This window comes from Erinaceus europaeus, chromosome 19 (assembly GCF_950295315.1).
Source record: "Erinaceus europaeus chromosome 19, mEriEur2.1, whole genome shotgun sequence".
Lineage (NCBI taxonomy): Eukaryota > Metazoa > Chordata > Mammalia > Eulipotyphla > Erinaceidae > Erinaceus > Erinaceus europaeus.
This window is the reverse complement of record NC_080180.1, coordinates 24,009,435-24,028,644: the sequence shown is the minus strand read 5'-3', so window position 1 is coordinate 24,028,644 and position 19,210 is coordinate 24,009,435. Positions and strand designations below refer to the sequence as shown.

General features: G+C 40.0%; 1 protein-coding gene across 1 annotated transcript in view; it reads left to right on the top strand.

The window, feature by feature from the left end:
- DSTYK (dual serine/threonine and tyrosine protein kinase) overlaps positions 1–19,210 on the top strand; it is a 70,455-nt gene that overhangs the window by 21,389 nt on the left and 29,856 nt on the right. The window contains exon 2 of the mRNA XM_060178721.1: positions 11,902–12,290. Coding sequence (XP_060034704.1) covers positions 11,902–12,290 — 389 coding nt within the window. The remainder of the gene's footprint in view (positions 1–11,901; positions 12,291–19,210) is intronic.

Here is a 19,210-nt window from a genome sequence, read left to right as displayed (position 1 = left end):
TACCTAAAATAGACTTCCTAGCTTCTTCCAAAATGGAGACCCCCAAATCTCATCTGCTATATTCTTACTTTTAGGTTCCTGATTATTAAACAATTTGTTCTGTTTTATATCTTAATGCCTTTTCAGCCACCAAGTTGCAGATGCTACTATGACGCCAACCTGACTTCCTTGGGCAGACAACCTCACCAATGTGTTGTGTTGTTTTAGGTACCACTTGTGCATTTGATTTTTCACTAACCTTTGGCAATGAGTATGATTGCATTTACTTATTCATCATTTACTTATATCATCTTATTGAGGAAATGTTTATTTACAGGATTGTTATGGCCACAGAGAGTACTGCAATGTATATTTCAATGAAACTGTTTTGATATTTTCTAGTTTTTCAGAGGTCTCTGCTTGCTAATGAAATTAGGTATTCTGTTCTTTTGACTTGGCAACTCTAGCTATTAAGTGCATGTCTTGAATGATCTTGTCTAATTGGAATGCTTGTAGTAAAGACATTGTAATGCTAAATTATCAAAGTAATGTTTTATATGTACTCTATAACTCCTGGGACCCCAGCTTTGGGGCATAAAATAAGCAGTTGTGCAGGAAGATGGTGTGTGCCCAGTTCATTGAAAGTTAAGGGTCTTGTTTCTTTAGCAAAATCTTGGGTTGCCTGGAACCAAATTAATAACAATGAGGAAAGTCCTCCTGGGTTTGGGTTGTGTGGTGCTTGACATTGAACCGTGTTGCATGGAAATACTCTTGTGATTGGTGGGTGATCTAATGTTCATCTAACCCATCTTGTGGCCAGTTTCTAGTAGGAGAACCTTAGAGTAAGGTGTCAAATGCTCTAACTTTTTTAAAAACAGCCCATTCCTACCAATTTTGCAGCTTAGGCTTCTGGGGTTCCAGTTAGCAGTAGCATTTACCTCATGTGCACATTAACAGATTCCATCAGTAATGAAGGAAATGGAACTGTAGACACCAGCCATTACTCAGAGATAACACTGCAGGTGGGCTGAAAGAAGGCTGGTGTGTATAGCACCAAGCAGTTCTCAGTGCAGTTATGTAATTTTGGGTCCTGATAATTCAAATGTACTTCACAGAAAAACTAATTTACTAAGATTAAAAGATCCCAAAAGTAGTTGATATTTTTCTAAACTATCTTTTCCTAGATAACTTCTCTAAACAAAAAAAAGAAGCATGAAGAAGAGCTCTGGAGAGAACTTCAGTCCGTTTGGATTAGCTAGACCCCATGATGATAGAATGTACTGGGCATAAACAAACTTGCAGTGATATTTGGAGGAGCATCAAGGCAAAGAAACAGCCCGGAATCTGAGAGGACTTGTCTCTGGCCACTCCTGGTCCACCTAGGAACAGAGGAGACGAAAGGGCTTGCAGTACTCATGTTCAGCATCCATAGGGAAGTTACTGTGGAGGCTGCTTTGGATCCCACTTCTGACATGAAGACATTGGGGAAAAAAAAAAATCAGATTTTGCATACTGAATACAAGACAGAAAGGCGAGTTTATAGTAATGCTTTTGACTTGCAAGTGGGAAAATTCAAGGTCATGGGAGCAATGAATTCTGAGTTGTTCATAGACTAATGGATTCTTTCTTTCTTTTTTTTTTTGCCTCCAGGGTTATCATTAGGGCTTGGCACCTACACTATAAACCCACTGTTCCTGGAGGCCATTTTTTCCCATTTTGTTGCCCTTGTTGTTATTGCTATTGTTATTGTTGTATAGTTCAGAGAGAAATGGAGAGAGGAGGGGGAAGACAGAGAGGGAGAAAGGTAGACACCTGAAGACCTGCTTCACTGCTTATGAAGCAACCCCTCTGTAGGTGGGGATCCAGGGGCTCAAACCAGGATCTTTACACTGGTCCTTGTGCTTAGTGCCATATGTGCTTAACCCGCTGCACCCAGCGCCCAGACAAATGGATTTTTATGGCACAAATAAGGAAGTTATTTGATATTTTCAGCAGATTGGTTGCCTGTTGACCCTCTTTCTTTCTTTGAATCAGGTTGAGTCAAATGAATAAGGCGCTACAGAAGTGTCATGAACACTGCCAGTGGGTTTTAGGGTTCGCTGTTATTTTTTTGCTGATTTCTGAAAAGAATTTTTAAGTTCCTGTAAAGTTAGATTAGGTTTCCTTTGTGCACCTGTGTTGATCATCTCCATATCGTCTTTGACATAAGTGACTCCATTTTGGTTTGGTTTGGTGATATAGAAAGAAGACCCAAAGAAGGGGTATTAACACTAAATTGGACAAATAGTAAATTATGATAATGTGGTAAGACGAAAGAGCTTGAATTAGGGTAGTTACTGGTGCAAAGTAACTAGGAATAGTTTAACAAGATTTATTTGCACAAATTTTCAGTCTCAGATGATAAGAATGTTGCTGTACTGGTATTGGGAGGATATATTCCAGATCAGGGTTTTACTTCATGTTATTCTTTTTTTTCATGTTATTCTTTTTACTTCTGTTTTTTAATATTTATTTATTTATTTATTTATTCCCTTTTGTTGCCCTTGTTGTAGTTGGATAGGACAGAGACAAATGGAGAGAGGAGCAGAAGACAGAGGGGGAGAGAAAGATAGACACCTGCAGACCTGCTTCACCGCCTGTGAAGCGACCCTCCTGCAGGTGGGGAGCCAGGGGCTCGAATCGGGATCCTTATGCCGGTCCTTGAGCTTTGTGCCACGTGCGCTTAACCTGCCGCGCTACCACCCAACTCTTTACTTCTGTTTCTTTTTTTTAATTTCTTTATTGGGGAATTAATGTTTTACGTTCAACAGTAAATATAATAGTTTGTACATGCATAACATTTCCCAGTTTTCCATATAACAATACAACCCCCACTAGGTTCTCTGTCATCCTTCTTGGATCTGTATTGTCCTCACCCACCCACCCAGAGTCTTTTACTTTGGTGCAATATGCCAATTCCAGTTCAGGTTCTACTTGTGTTTTCTCTCCTGATCTTATTTTTCAACTTCTGCCTGAGAGTGAGATCATCCCATATTCATCCTTCTTTTTCTGACGTATTTCACTCAACATGAATTTTTCAAGGTCCATCCAAGATTGGCTGAAAACGGTGAAGTCACCATTTTTTTTTTATAGCTGAGTAGTATTTCATTGTGTATATATACCACAACTTGCTCAGCCACTCATCTGTAACAACAGACACCTGGGTTTCTTCCAGGTTTTGGCTATTACAAATTGTGCTGCCAAGAACATATGTGTACACAGATCTTTTTGGATGGGTGTGTTGGGTTCCTTAGGATATATCCCCAGGAGGGGAATTGCAGGATCATAGGGTAGGTCCATTTCTAGCCTTCTGAGAGTTCTCCAGACTGCTCTTCCAAGGGATTGAACTAATTTTGATTCCCACCAGCAGTGCAGGAGGCTTCCTTTGACCCCACAACCTCTCCGGTATTTGCTGCTGTTACCCTTATTTGCATTTCTCTGACAGTCAGAGTCTTGGACCATTTTTTCATTTGTTTCTTGGTCTTTTGGATCTCTTCTGTAGTGACTATTCTGTCCATGTCCTCCCCCCATTTTTGGATGGGGTTATTTGTTTTCTTGTTGTTGAGTTTGGCAAGCTCTTTATATATTCTGGTTATTAGCCTCTTGTCTGATGTATGGCATGTAAAGATCTTCTATTCTGTGAGGGGTCTCTTGGTTTGGGTAGTAGTTTCTTTAGCTGTGAAGAAGCTTTCTAATTTGATGTAGTCCCGTAGGTTTATGCTTGTCTTAGTCTTCTTTGTAATTGGATTCATTTCATTGAAGATGTCTTTAAAATTGATGCAGAAAAGAGTTCTGCCAATATTTTCCTCTAAGTATCTGATAGTTTGTGTTCTAACATCCAAGTCCTTGGAATTTAGTTTTGTATTTGGTGAAAGGTAGTGGTTCAGTTTCATTCTTCTGCATGTTTCAACCCATTGTTTCCAACACCATTTGTTGAAGAGACTCTGCTTTTTAATAGTCTGGGCACCTTTTTCAAAGATTAGATGTCCATAGGTGTGGGGGCTTACTTCTGGGCTCTCAGTTCTATTCCACTGGTCAGTATGTCTATTCATGTTCCATTATCAAGCAGTTTTGATGACAGTGGCCTTATAGTACAATTTGAGATCTGGGAGTGTGATGCTTCCGGTTCTGTTCCTTTTTCTCAAGGTTGTTTTGGCAATTCTAGGTCTTTTCTGGTTCCAGATAAACATTTGTAGCATTTGTTCTATTCTCCTAAAAAATGTGCTTGAGATCTTGATGGGGATAGCATTAAATTTGTATATGGCTCTGGGTAATATATTCATTTTGATGATGTTAATTCTACCAACCCATGAACATGGAATATCTTTCCACTTCTTTGTGTCTTTTTCAATTGAGTAGTGACTCATAATTTTCAGTATACAAGTCTTTCACTTCTTTGGTTAGGTTTATTCCTAGATATTTTATTAGATTTGTTGCTACAGTAAAAGGAATTGATTTCCAGATTTCAATTCCTTTTAACTTAGTGTTTGCATAGAGGAATACTTCTGTTTTTTTAAAAAAGATTTATTTATTATATACGAAAGAGATTTTCACATAGGCAGAGAAAGTGCAAGAGGGGGAGAGAAGCCAGAGCACCTCTCTGTTGCGTCTGGTGCTGAGGATAGGGAACCTTGGACATGAAAGTTCTCTTCTCCCCCAGTTGAACTGTTTTATTTTCCCAGCCACTGTCTCCTGCTTTTAGAAAGAAATAGTGGGAAATGGGAGTGCCCTTCTTGTAGCTGCTGTCTTTCAAGTGCCTTTGACCTAAAATAATCCTTATGTCAAAGTGGTGCCTCTAGGAATGGCATATCCTACAGCCCTGTAGGGGTGTGTGTATCACGGGGTATTGATCCTGAGACCTAGATACAGCTCCTGCAAGTTCTGTGTTTCACTGTTTATCTGATTAGATGAATGCAGAAAGCTGGACTCAAGTTTTTTTTTATTTATAAAAAGGAAACATTGACAAAACCGTAGGATAAAAGAGATAAAACTCCACACAGTTCCCACCATCAGAACTCTGTATCCCATCCCCTCCCCTGATAGCTCTCCTATTCTTTATCCCTCTGGGAGCATGGACCCAAGGTCATTGTGGGATGCAGAAGATGGAAAGTCTGGCTTCTGTAATTGCTTTCCCGCTGAACATAGGCGTTGATAGGTTGATCCATACTCTCATCCTGTCTCTCTCTTTCCCTAGTGGAGAAGGGCTCTGGAAAGCAGGGCTCCAGGACACTTTGTTGGGGTTGTCTGTCTAGGGAAGTCTGGTTGGCATCATGGTAGCATCTGGAACCTGGTGGCTGAAAAGAGAGTTAACATATAAAGCCAAACAAGTTGTTGGGCCCATCTAAATACATCAAACACTTGTTTTGTTTTTTATAAACTACTGTTTGCTTATCTGTAAATGGAGATAATAATAGTCATTGTTGGTAGAATTGGGAGCATTAATTGAGAGGAGGTAAATAAAGTGATCTACTTAGAAAGGATGCAGGAAATGTTAACTAAAGCATATACAAAATTGGTTGCTGCTTTAGTCAATCTTCTAGTTTGAAATTGCTCCTTAGAAGTAACCCTAACCAAGATAACCTGCTTTTAAGGCTAACTAACCATCAAGAGAAAAAAAAAAGTCATGGTTTACACTTAAGACTGTTGGATTTGCATTTGCCTGCAGCCAACGTTGGCAGGGTTAATGTGCACCAGCTGAGAAGCCAAGCTGTTCCCTTCTGGCAGCTCCATATGCAGATGCTGTTATATTAATTACAAAAGAAAACCTGATTAACTCCAAAGTCCTTTAACTGTCAGTGAGGCAGCTGCTCCAGCTCCAAAGCAGGCCTTCTCCCCTCCTGCTGTCAGTTCACAGTTTTTAATCTCTTCTTTATAGAACTGATGAAACTATTGAGTAGATCCTCAGAGTCCCTGGCTAGTTCAGTCAGCTTTTTGATCTGTAGTTATAGTAGTCTAGAGAGACCTTGCATAATTAAATTTAAATATAATTTAAAATAAAACAAACCCCTCCCCCCGCCAACACACAGGGACACAGGTTCTCTTTCAATCATTACTACCTGTCTGAAATTTTAGAACCAGAAAGCATGATAAGGATCCAGTTCCTCAGTTTACAAATGAGAAATCCAAGACTGAGAAAAAGAAGGCAGTCTCATAGCTAGTCAGTAGTGAAGCCTGAATCTTCCCTTCTTTCTAAATAGGATCCTTCCCATTTTGAAGCTGTACTCCTCAGCAGTTTGCTGAGAGGAGCAAGCAGTGAAACCAGCTATTTCCAGCTTTGTTTCTCTCCAGACTGGAGCCCAATGTGGCCTCAAAGTGTTAAGCATCACACCAGCTTTTGCATGAAAGAGAAATACTTGCTTATAGCCATTTGAACACACAGTAGAGTGAGAAGTGATGCTCAAACCAACCTCCCCATTCCTTTCTTTTAGGAAACATACATGGGGGAGGGGTATTTAGAAAATCAGGAGGTAGGCCTGGAGCACACAGGATGGGGTCTGAGACTATCAGGTCTTAACATCTGCTGGATCACTGTTTCTTGATCATGATGGATCTTCTGTGAATGTTCTTCTAAAACAAAGCTCACAATAGGTATTGAATATTCTTTGGGATACTTTTGAAGGGGTGAGGTGACCAGGAATGGGTGGGGAAAGTGAGTCTCTGGTCATGTTCCTTTGTTTCCAAATTCATTTTTAACATATTAACTGTTAACTTGCAATACAGATCCTGTAAGCAGACCATTGGGGATTGGCATTATTGTTATTATTATTATTTGTCACCAGGGTTGTCACTGGGGTCTGATGACTTTAAGATGACACAATTACTCCTGATAGCCTTTCTCCCCTCCGTTTTCTTTGATAAAGGGTGATAGAGAAAGAGAAGGTGAGAGATAGGGAAGAAAAGACACCTGCAGCACTGCTCCACTGCTTGTAAAGTGAAGCTTCCTCCCTGTAGGTGATGTCCAGGGAATTGTAACTAGGTCCCATGTAACATGTGTGCTAGGCCCACCCAGTGCCTGGGACCTATTATTTTTGTCTTACTCAGTGTATCAATTTCAGGTCTTCTAGAGGCAAGTTAGAGAGCTCTGTCCCTTTGGCACCACTATTTCAAAACTTTTGTTTCAAATCTTCTAGACACTGTTGGAGATGGATAAAAACTAATGGAGATTAGTGAGAATGGCCATGTGGTGGTGCACCTGGTTAAGTGTACACATTATAGTGTGCATGAACCCAGTTTCAAAGCCCTGGTCCCCACCTGCAGGGGGGGACTTCACAAATGGTGAAGCAGGACTGTAAGTGTCTCTCTGTCTTTCCCTCTGTATCTCCTCCCTCCCTCTCAATTTCTCTCTGTTCTATTTGATAAAAAAAAGTTAACTCTTATAAATAAAACATTAGTGAGAGAATTAAAGATTCAGGTAATGACATTCAAAAGTGAATGGAAACATCAAGAAACTCTGTTTTAAAAAAAAGATTTGGGAGTTGGGCTGTAGCGCAGTGGGTTAAGTGGCGCAAAGTGCAAGGACTGGCGCAAGGATCCTGGTTCGAGCCCTGGCTCCCCACCTGCAGGAGAGTCACTTTACAGGCGGTGAAGCAGGTCTGCAGGTGTCTATCTTTCTATCCCCCTCTCTGTTTTCCCCTCCTCTCTCCATTTCTTTCTGTCCTATCCAACCACAACGACAGCAATAAAACAACAAGGGCAACAAAAGGGAATAAATAAATAAAATAAACATTAAAAAAAAAAAGATTTATGTTATCCAACCTCCCTTCAGAAGATGGAACATTCTCTACCATTATTGATCCACATTGAGGGCAAGGTCCTATCCTATGGGGGCCCACCAAGGGGTTGTTCCTGATGGAGATGTTCCCGATAGAGATGACCAGTAATAATTGAGAGGTCTAGGCCCATCTTTGTCTGTGTGGGAATCTCAGGACTCCCCGGCTAGGGCCCCAGCAGATGGGGTGGCCTGATAGTGACTAAAGAGTCATCGTTAAAGTATGCCAGTCTTTTGCTCTTATTCAGCTTTTGTAGTCCTTACTTTGATAAGGTTAGCTTTGGAGTGACTGAGGGAAGTGTAATAGGAAGTAGGTGAGGAGGGTATCTATATCTAAGTAGAAATTATTTTATTAGGTACTTTATGGTCTCTTTTTATGTCTTTCTACTTGCTTGCTTCATTTATTGATTGACTGAAAACTATTGTGCACTCTTGCTTTCAGGTATATATTTATCCCTAATTTATGGATACATGTGTACATATGCCCTATCTCATGGGACCTGGTCTGTATCTAGGTTTTGGGACTTTGTTAGGAGGTGAACCACCCAAAATGGAATTAAGGAGTCCTATGAGAAAGGAAGGGTCTCACCCAAATAATGAGGCTGAAGGGTTGACCATGCCTGATGTCTCTGGACACAGTCTGAAGTGAAGCATGCCGAGGTGATACTCATTGCATTGATTAGGTTGGGACCTACAGATGCGGTATCAGTTGGTATGAATTGAGAGAAGCATGCAGGAAAGTGAACCCCACCCTAGAGGTTCCAGGACTGGGGAAAATATATAATGACCCTGGGTCCATATTCCCAGAGGGTTAAAGAATAGAAAAACTATCAGGGGAGGGGATGGTATACAGAGTTCTGGTGGTGGGAATTGTGTGGAATTGTGCGTACCCGTCTTATCCTATGGTCTTGTCAGTGTTTCCAGTATATATATATATATATGGTTTATCAGAAGAAATTTGAAGATGCACTTGACTTTTTTTTTTTTTTAGTGAATCATGATTTGATATCTATTCCATCTAGCAAATAGGAAGGTGCGGAAGTTATACAAGTGAACATTTTCATAGTCAGAAAGTATATGGGAAAATTTATTTCAGGCATACGCCCTTGTTGTATCATGCAGTTTACCTCACTGTGGCTGACTAGAAAAACCAGATTAATTGACTTAAAATTTCATTTTAAGTACAGACTGAAACTACAGTCCCCTTACCTGTTGCACTGGCCTAAGGTTGTTTTGCCCCTGTAGGTTTACTTACACTTACTGGTTTTGTAGAAGAGCTGAAGGGTTATGATAATTTGGGTCAGATAAAAGTGATGGGGTGTTTCTGTAGTGATTTGGGCTACTCAGCACACTTTGTTGACTTTCCTGTAGGTGACACTCTTTCTCAGATATGTGGGGTCTCCCTTTGGTCCTGAAAAATGATTAGTTGGGCTTGGTTCTACTTTCCTAATAGCAGCAAGCTCATTTAAGTTGGTTTTCATTATGTAACAACTTTGGATATAAAAGTTAGGAATGTTGTGCTGTGAATTTAAGATTCTTCTCTGAGAATCAAACTATGAACAGTGGAAGGAAAATATGGATGAAAGTGAAGAAAGCCCAACTGGACTTCTCCTTTCTTAGATAGGGACTGTGGTGGTGATTTTTTTTTTTTATTGCCACCAGGATTATGTCTGGGACTCTGCCAATACGATGACTTCGTAGCTCTCACCAACCATTTTTTTTCCTTATTATAATTTTTATTTTTTTCTTTATTTGATAGGACAGAAGAAATTGAGAGGTTGAGGAGGAAAACAGAGGGGGGAAGAGATAGAAACTGCTTGTGAAGCGTCCAGCTTGCTGGTGGGGAATGAAGGCTCAAACTCAGGTCCTTGTGAATTGCAACCTATGCATTTAAGCTGGTGCACTACTGCCCAAGCCCTGGTGTTTGCATTCTGAAAAGCAAGTGAGGAGGTTCTATTCTGTTGGCTACACCTGCTTTCCAAACTGAGGAGGAGACTTCTTTTTGGAATGACAGTTGTTTCTGCTATTGATCATAGCACCAGGCTTCCCTAAGTACTTAGTGGAATCTCTTATGGCTTTCTGTAGACAATCCTCTATAGTAATTAGTATTTTTCTTTTTCTTTCTTTCTTTCTTTCTTTCTTTCTTTCTTTCTTTCTTTTTTTTTTTTTTTTTTTTTTTTGCCTGCAGGGTTACTGCCAGGGCTCGGTGCTTGCACCACGAATCCACTGCTCTTGGAGACCATTTTTTCCCCTTTTGTTGCCCTTGTTGTTTTATCATTGTTATGGTTATTATTATTGTTGTTGCTGTTGCTGTCATTGGATAGGACAGAGAGAAATCGAGAGAGGAGGGGAGACAGAGGGGGAGAGAAAGACAGACACCTGAAGACCTGCTTCACCATCTGTGAAGCAACTCCCCTGCAGGTGGGGAGCGGGGGGCTTGAACTGGGATCCTTAATGCCGGTCCTTGTGCTTTGCACCACGTGTGTTTAACTCGCTGCACTACCACAGGACTCCTCGTAATTAGATTCTTAACAAAGAGCTAACAGGCATGTAACTAGTCATTGTCATGAGTCAGTTGTGCAGAGAAATATGGTTGTTCTTCCTGCTTTTGATAATTATTAACAAATAATAGTAGTCGCCTTTTTTTTTGGGGGGGGGCTGTGCCATCTGGGGAAAGTCTTGAGTATCTGAAATAGATTTGTAGCAAGGTAGATACTGTCTAAGTAGAACAACCTTTGATAATATATTGGACCTTTCTCGCTTCAGTTACACAAAATAAACAGTCTATGAACGGCTTAATGTAACCCTTGGTGACTAACAAATACTGTTCAACAGTTGTTGGCACTTAGACTTTTTAGTAAAGATGTATGTATCTGGCCCTTCATGTCGGCCTTTGTATAGCTTGGGGACTGTGTGCTTGTGTTTTTCTGCACAAACACAAAGGTCTGAATCATGGGCAAGCATAAGCACTGGTATTGGGTGGGGGGGGGGATGGGGAGGGATGATCAGGCTCAGAATCTCAGAGTTCTGGTCAATAATTTCTGGCTCCTTTTCTCAAACAGAGGCTCTCATAATTTAGTAGCCCCATTTGTTCTCTCTTAAATAACATTTGTTCTGTTCGTGGAGGTTAGCTACTTAGATGAGTGGTAAAAAAGAACATTCTTGAAATAGATTACATCTTTTCCTGAATTTGCCTGGGTTTTTATCCCAGTGGGCTGTTTTCTCCCTTTGTATTACTCAGAGTCTTGTCATCCATAAATTGAAGGAGTGTGATTTGCTTAGGAAATGTTGATCATAACTGAGCATGCAGTGTTTTGAGAAAACAAATGACTTGGCAGCTGGAATGCTGTTGCCACCTATCAGAGAGAGGATCCAAAATAGATTCTGAAGTTTATGAAAACTAACATATTTCACTATGTGTATATTTTAAGGTTAGCTCATATATTCAGTTACAAAATATGTCATAAATTCAAATAATCTGTTAAAGCTACATATGGCAGAGATATTTAAAAGAGCCTTAGATGTTGAAGTCGTAGGTCTTCCATTAAATCAAGGAAGATTTGTTTTTGCATATCTGGGCATTTCTCCTTGGACTCACATCTCAGTATAGCTTTTTAAAAATGTATCATTATTGGATAAGAGGGGTACAGCTCCACATGTGGAGTTGTACCCCTCTTATCCTATGGTTTTGTCAGTGTTTTCTTTTTATAAATAAATCTAAAAAAATGTATCATTGTTAGTTAATGCAGTCTTTTGGCTTTGATCGTGTGTGAGTATGTGTGATGGGATCCTTGTCAGTTTCCCATGCTAACCATCCACTGCATGAAAAAGGAGCAGAGAAGGTAGTAGATGAGGTCACCGTCCCCTGCATAGGAAAAACCAGCTGATCTGATCTGTGGGTGAGCCAGGGAAGGGAATTCTGTAGCTAGCTGAGGAACTTTTTTTTTTTTTAACTGGGATACTTTCCTGATATCTCCATCAACCAAAAGCTTCCAAGAAATATCTTCTCTAGGACTTTGATACCCTAATAAGATCTTTGTGCATCTTTTCTTACTGCACCTCACTCTTCTCTCTCTACTCTTGTCTCCTTCTCTACCCTACCCTTCCCCAACTAGGCCAGCTGAGCTGCATTTCTTTCCCACCTAAGGAAGAGAAGTACCTCCAGCAGATTGTGGACTGCCCTCCCTGCCTCATCATCCTCGGCCAGAACTGTAATGTCAAGTGCCAGCTGTTGAACCTGATTCTGGGGGTGCAGGTGCTTCCCACCACCAAGCTGGGCAGCGAGGAGAGCTGTAAGCTCCGGCGCCTCCGCTTCACCTATGGACCCGAGACCCGGCTCAGTCTGGCGCTCCCCGGCCAGTATGAACTAGTTCACACACTGGTTGCTCACCAGGGCAACTGGGAGACCATCCCTGAGGAGGACCTGGAAGTCCAGGAGGACAGTGAGGATGCTGCTCATGTTTTAGCTGAACTGGAGGTGACGATGCACCACACTCTCTTACAGGTACCAGTCTCAGTCTGTTTCGGTCTCAGTCTCAGTAGTGTCTCTCTCTCTCCCTCTCTTTCTCTCCCTCTCTCTCTCTCTCTCTCTCTCTCACACACACACACACACACACACGCACACTGATTAATTCACTTACTCCTCCCAGCTTTTCTTATGTTTGGTCTTTCTCAGAAAGTGAGTTGGCAGTACGTACATACTGTGGGCTCTGAACCTCAGCTATCTTCACCTTCCCTCTTAATTTTTCTTTTTCTACCCAGTAAATAAATAGATAAAATATTTTTAAAAACCAATGTGAACAAAGCCATCTGCCAGTGAGGTAAACTATTAAATAGATTTTTTTTTCTGTATCCCTTCATGTCATTTTAAAATTTCGAATGCTTATTTACTTCCATCTTGTGAATCCCATTACTAGTGAGATTTTGGTGCCTGCTTTTCACATGTGCTAAGCCCTCAAATGGAGGTAACTATTGACAAAATTGAGGTACCAAGTAAGCTTTCTCTCAGCATGGTTGAAATAGATATTTTCCTTCTGGAAAAATATTCTCTTTTTTTTGAGGAATTTTCTAGCCTCTTGAGTTCTGATTCATGTGGTTTCTAAGTCTTCCTCAGCCAGTGTTTACCCGGATCTGTTTTTATTCTTGATTGGTTTTGATGTAGAAATAGTAGCAAACCGCAGTAGTTCTAAGTTTAGAACCTCTTGAAGCCAAGCCTCTAAAGGCCTTAGCAACCTTTGTGAAGCTCAGCTACTGCTTTGTCACTGTAGTCAAACTCATGTCTCCATTAAATACATCACTGATGCCCAGCTCACTGCTGGAAACATTTCACAGCTACCTTGAAGATTTTCCGTGCTTGTGAGAATGATCTTTTTGTTTAGCTCTGGCTATATTTAGGAGCAGTGAGTTAGCACTAGATAGCTCTTCAATTTGGCTTATAAAGGGAGTGGTGAAGAAAGGAAGCATTCAGCTGAAGGAAACCAGGATTGAATTAGGGGAAATGAGAGGTTCATTTTCAACTGTCAGATTATCAAAGCAGAGTCCAACCCCCTGCCCCATTCTATACAATGGGCATTCTTTTAATATGTGACTGTAAAGTCCTCATAAATTTTCCATTTTTAGTTTGGACCCATAGTAATTAGTATGGGTCCAAACTAAATTATTAGCTCTGGGTCCCCTGAGATGTTCAACAATGGAGGAGCACTGTTAAGCCTGTTAGTTTCTGAAGCTATTTCCCAACTGATAATGCATGTCACCATTCACCATATTTACTAGTTCTGTCATATACATATGTACTTTCTCATCTCTACCCTTGCTCCTCTTTCTGGCACCAACTCCTTTCTTTCTTTCTTTCTTTAGCTTTTATTTGAAAAGGGGCTGGGGTGACAACATAGTAGTTATTTTCTTTTTATTATTATCTTTATTTAGTTATTGGATGGAGACAGCCAGAAATTGAGAGGGAAGGAGAGATAGAAAGGGAAAGAGAGTTACACACAGCACTGTTTCACCACTTGTAAAGCTTTCACTCTGCAAGTGGGGATGGGGGCTCAAACCTGGGTCCTTGTGCATTGTAACACATGCACTCAACCAGGTGCGCCACCTCCTGGCCCCAGTGTTTTGTTGTTGTTGTTATCTTTATTTACTTATTCAATATAGACAGCCAGAAATTGAGAGGAAGGGGGAGATAGAGAGAGAGAGAGAGAGAAAGAGAGAGAGAGAGAGAAAGACACTGTAGTCTGCTTCACCACTTGTGAAACTCCCTCCCCTCCACAAGTAGAGAATGGGGGCTTGAACCCAGGTCCTTGTGCATTGTAACATGTGCACTCAACAAAGTGCACTACCACCCACCTATACCACCTTTCTTCTTTTGCTGCTGCTGCTGCTTCTTTCAAGTCCAGTAAACACAGTTGGTTCCCTCCAAGTTATCTTAGATGTGTGCATGTGATGTTTTCCTTATGAGTACTTGTAGGAAAAGGAGTCAAATGAGGCAGGCTTAAACTTCCTCAGCTGGAGGAGAGAGGATTCCTGCACCCTAGCAGTGATGTGCCATTGAGTGTGACAGGTCCATACTCCCAGCTGTTGTGCTTTTATCAGTAGCCCTTGGACAATGTACTTTTTAATTTTTCTCTTTTTTTAGTTTATTTTTTATTAGGGGGATTAATGTTTTACAGTCGACAATAAATACAATAGTTTGTATATGCACAACATTTCCCAGTTTCCCACATAACAATTCAACCCCCACTAGGTCCTCTGCCATCATGTTCCAGGACCTGAACCCTCCCCATCCTTCACCCCAGAGCCTTTTATTCTGGGGCAATACACCAGCTCCAGTCCAAGTTCTGCTTAGTGTTTTCTCTTCTGATCTTGTTTTTCAACTTCTGTCTGTGAGTGAGATTATCCCATATCCATCCTTTTGTTTTTGACTTATTTAACTTGATTTCTTCAAGCTCCATCCAAGATGGGATGAAAACAGTGAATTCACAACTTTATTTATTTATTTAAGTTTCTTTATTGGGGGATTAATGTTTTATAGTCAACAGTAAATATAATAGTTTGTACATGCGTAACATTTCTCAGTTTTCCACATAACAGTACAATCCCCCCTAGGTCCTCTGTCATCCTAAAGCTTCCTGCTGGATTCTTTAGGTTTTTCTATGTATACTTCCATTATCTGCAAATAGGGAGAGTTTGACTTCTTCTCATCCAGTCTATATCCCTTTAATTCCTTGCTCCTGCCTGATTGCTTTGGCAAGAACTTCTCACACTATGTTGAATAGTAATGGTGATAGAGGGCAGCCCTGTCAAGTACCTGATCTGAGGGAAAATGCTTCCAGTTTTTCACCAGTGAGTATGATGTTGGCTGTAGGTTTGCCATATATGGACTGCATTATCTTGAGGAATTTTCCATCTATTCCCATTTTTTGTAGCATTTTGATCATAAAGGGGTGTTGAATTTTGTCAAAGGCTTTCTCTGCATCTGTTGATATAACCATGTGGTGTTTGGTATTTCTTTTATTGATGTAGTGGATCATGTTGATTAATTTACATATACTAAACTGCCTTTGCTTCCTTTGGATAAACCCCATTTAGTCATGATGAACAGTCTTTTTCATATACTGTTGTATCCAGTTGGCTAGAATTTTGTTCACTATTTTAGCATTTATGTTCATCATAGATATTGGTCTGTAGTTTTCTTTTTTTTTTTTTTTTATTGTTTTGTCCCTGTCTGCTTTTAGTATCAGAGTGATGTTGGCTTCATAGAAGCTGGACAGGAGTATTCCTATGTCTTCAATCTTTTGGAAAAGTTTTAAAAGTAGAGGTTCCTTCAAGGTTTTATAGAATTCACTTGTAAAACCATCTGGTCCAGGACTTTTATTCTTGGGAAGGTGTTTAATAACTGTTTCAATTTTGTTGGCTGTTACTGGCCTGTTCATATTTTCTAGTTTCTCTTTATTTAATTTTGGAAGTTTATAGGTATCTAGGAACTTGTCCCTTTCTTCCAGGTTCTTTAGCTTGGTGGCACATAGTTGTTCATAGAAGCCTTGCATGATATGTTGAATTTCTGTGGTGTCTGTTGTGATATCTGCTCTTTCATTTACAATCTGATTTATTTTGGTCTTCTCCCTTCTTTGTTTTGTGATCTGGCTAAAGGTTTGTCGATTTTGTTTACTGTTTTGAAGTACCAACATTCAGTTGGGTTGATTTTTTTTGTATGGTTTTCTTAGTTTTAGTGTTATTTCTGTCCTAACTTTAGTTATTTTATTTCTTCTGGTTGCTTTAGGGTTCTTTTGTTCTTCTTTTTCTAAGTATTTAAGGTATGCAATCAGGTTGCTTATTTGAGCTTTTTTTTGTTTCCTAATATGTGCTTGTATGGCTGTGAATTTCCCTCTCAGTACTGCCTTAGCTGTGTCCCAAATATTTTGATAGCTTGTGTCTTCATTTTCATTGAACTCTCAAAACATTTTTATTTCTTCCCTAATTTCCTCTTTGACCCAGTAGTTGTTGAGTTTCTATATTTTGGGACTTTTACTAATTTTTTGTTTATTGTGTTAATTTAATTCCACTGTGGTCTGAGAAGATGCTTGGGATGATTTCAATGCTCTTGAATTTACTGATGGTTTTGTGGTCTAAAATATGGTCTGTCCTTGAGACTGACCCATGTGGACTTGAATAGAATGTGTATTCTAGTTTCTTGGAGTGAATGACTCTGAAAATGTCCAATAGTTCTAGTTTATCTCTTCATTTAGCTCCCTCATTTCTTTATTGATTTTTATGCCTAGATGATCTGTCAAGTTGAGAGAGTGGGGTGTTGAAGTCCCCTACTATTACTATGTTGCTGTTAACATATTGCTGTAGTTTTTCAAGTAGATGTTCGGTGTATTTAGATGGCCTCTCATTAATAATTGATAAATCCTCCTGACTGACTAATCATCTGAGCATTAAGTAATGTCCATCCCTATCATTTAAAATTTTATTTATTTTAAGGCCTATCATGTCAGATAAGAGAATAGCTGTTCTTGCCCTTTTTTTGTGGCCCATTGGCTCGTATGATAGTTTTTTCCCATTTTGTTGCCCTTGTTGAAATCTGTGTTTCTCTTGTTGAGTTAGGTATGATTCCTGCAGATAGCATATGGTTGTGTTGTGTTTTCTGATCCATCTTCCTACTCTGTGTCCTTTAATAGGTGAATTCAGGCCAGTGACATTTATTGATAGTATAGATTGAAGATATTTTAATGTCATTATTTTAGATTTTTATATTTTATTCTGATATATGGCAGATTTATGGTGATCTGATGTTTTATAAGCGGCCTTTCAGAACTTCTTTCAGGGCAGGCTTGGTGATAGTTGATTCCATCAACTGTTGTTTGTCTTGGAAGGATTTTATGCCTCTATCTAGTCTGAATGACAGTCTAGGAGGATACAGTAGTCTTGGTTGAAAGCCTTTCTCATTGAGCACTTGATAGATATCTTGCCATTCTCTTCTGGCCTATAGTGTTTGTGTGGAAAAGTCTGCTGTTAATCTTATGGGTTTTCCTCTTTAGGTGACTCTTTGTTTTTCTCTTGCAGCCTTTATGATCCTTTCTTTACCCTTCTTCTTCTTCTAGCGTTTGCCTTCTTTACCCTTATTCCTTTGCATTCTAAATATGATGTGTCTTGGTGTCTTTAAATATGAGTTAATTCTGTTTGGGATCCTCTGGGCTTCTTGAACTTTTATATCTTTTATGTTGTCTAGATAGACTAGCAAAGTTCTCATCTATTAGGTCCTCTAGAATGCTTTCTTCCTCTCCCTCTGTTTATTCCTCTGGTAAGCCAATAATGTGTATATTATTTCTTTTGAAAGTCATTCTACATGTCTCTGTTGTTGTTTTCAATATATTGTAATCTCTTTTTGAAATCTCTTCTTTCTTAGTTTTGTCTAATTCATGCTTGATCTTGCTTATTCTATTTTCTGCTTCATTTATTTTATTCTCTCTCCCCTCTGTTGTTTTCTGTAGCTCAGCTCTTTCGTTATCCTGTTCTGATGCTGTATTAGCTTGTTCAGCTAGTTGTGCTTTTAGCTCAGCTATTTCAGCTTTCAGCTCTCTAATTACCTTGAGATAGTGTTTTCTTTCAGAGTCTCATTTTTTGTTTCCCCATTTTGATAACATTTCTTTCAAACTCTTTCCTCACTCCTGTAATGAATGTCTAAATTAGTGTTTGGATGTTGACCTCATTCTTATGTGCTTCTACCTTTGGGGGGCTTTTATCTAGGATTTTGTTTTGGTTCATTTATTCAATATTTCTTCTTGGTTTAACTATTACTATAGTGTGTTATGAGGTCCCTCTCTCAGCACTTTTCAATCTACTCATCACTTTTGCCTGGATTGACTTGTATCTAAGTAAGGTCCTTAAAGAGTTCACAATTGTGGAAATGAACAGTTGTTTCAGTGTTATCTTAATCCCTGAGTTGAAGCACAGTGGCTGTTAAAGCCTGTTTTATTCTTTTTCTTCCCTCTAGGCTATGGAAGCATAAGGTCTTGTTAATTATAAGTAGGCTTTTTAACTTATTCACTCACTCCTGACCAAGAGATAAATCAGGGTGAGGGAAAGATAGCACAGTGGTTATGCAAAGAGAATCCCACCCCCTGAGGATCCAAAGCCCCAAGCTCAATTAAGCTGCTCTGCCAGTAGCCAGAGCCAGTGTGGGCATCACTACCTGGCTCTGTGAGTTTCCAAACAAATCCCATCTATACTCTATGGGTTCTGTGACAGTTATTCACTGTGTCTCCTAATTCTTCAGGAGAACAGTGTAGAAAGTCTTCCACTATACAGCTCCACCACTAGTCCACTGAGGTGTAGATCTCCTGAGTTTCCCAGCCAGTTCTGTACCCCCACCATGTCAGCACGGAGCCTCCCCCCTGCTGTTCCAGCCTCTGAGGGGCAGTAGCAGTGGAGTCTCACAGTTGCATTTGGTGATCCTTAGACAAGTCCTCTCCTTCCTTCAGCAGTCTTTTTGTTGGTAAAACAGACTGAAGTTGGCACCTCACTGGCAAACTGCCAGACTCTTACCAGCTGCTCGGGAATCTCTCCTTAGGCTCCTCTCTGTCCATGAGCCACACGTGTTTGCACTCACCAGTGATTTGGTGGGTTCCCAAAGTAGTTCTAGTCCTATCTTGTTGCAGTCTCAGGTGATCTTCTTTGCTATTAGGAGTTGACCAGAGAGAGAGGAGAGGAAAGGAGAGAAATGCAGCTGCTGCTACTCTGTAGCCCTGCCTTTGGAAGTCTTGGACAATGTATTTGTTGTCTGGCCACTAGAATGCCTCTCACTGACATGGGTGATGGCTCCTGGTGATGTCTGATAGGGTATATTTCAGGGAACTGAAGTGGATTGATGTTTCCAAGCAAGGTCTAATTACTTGCAAATTAATTGTTTTTAACTATTTCTTA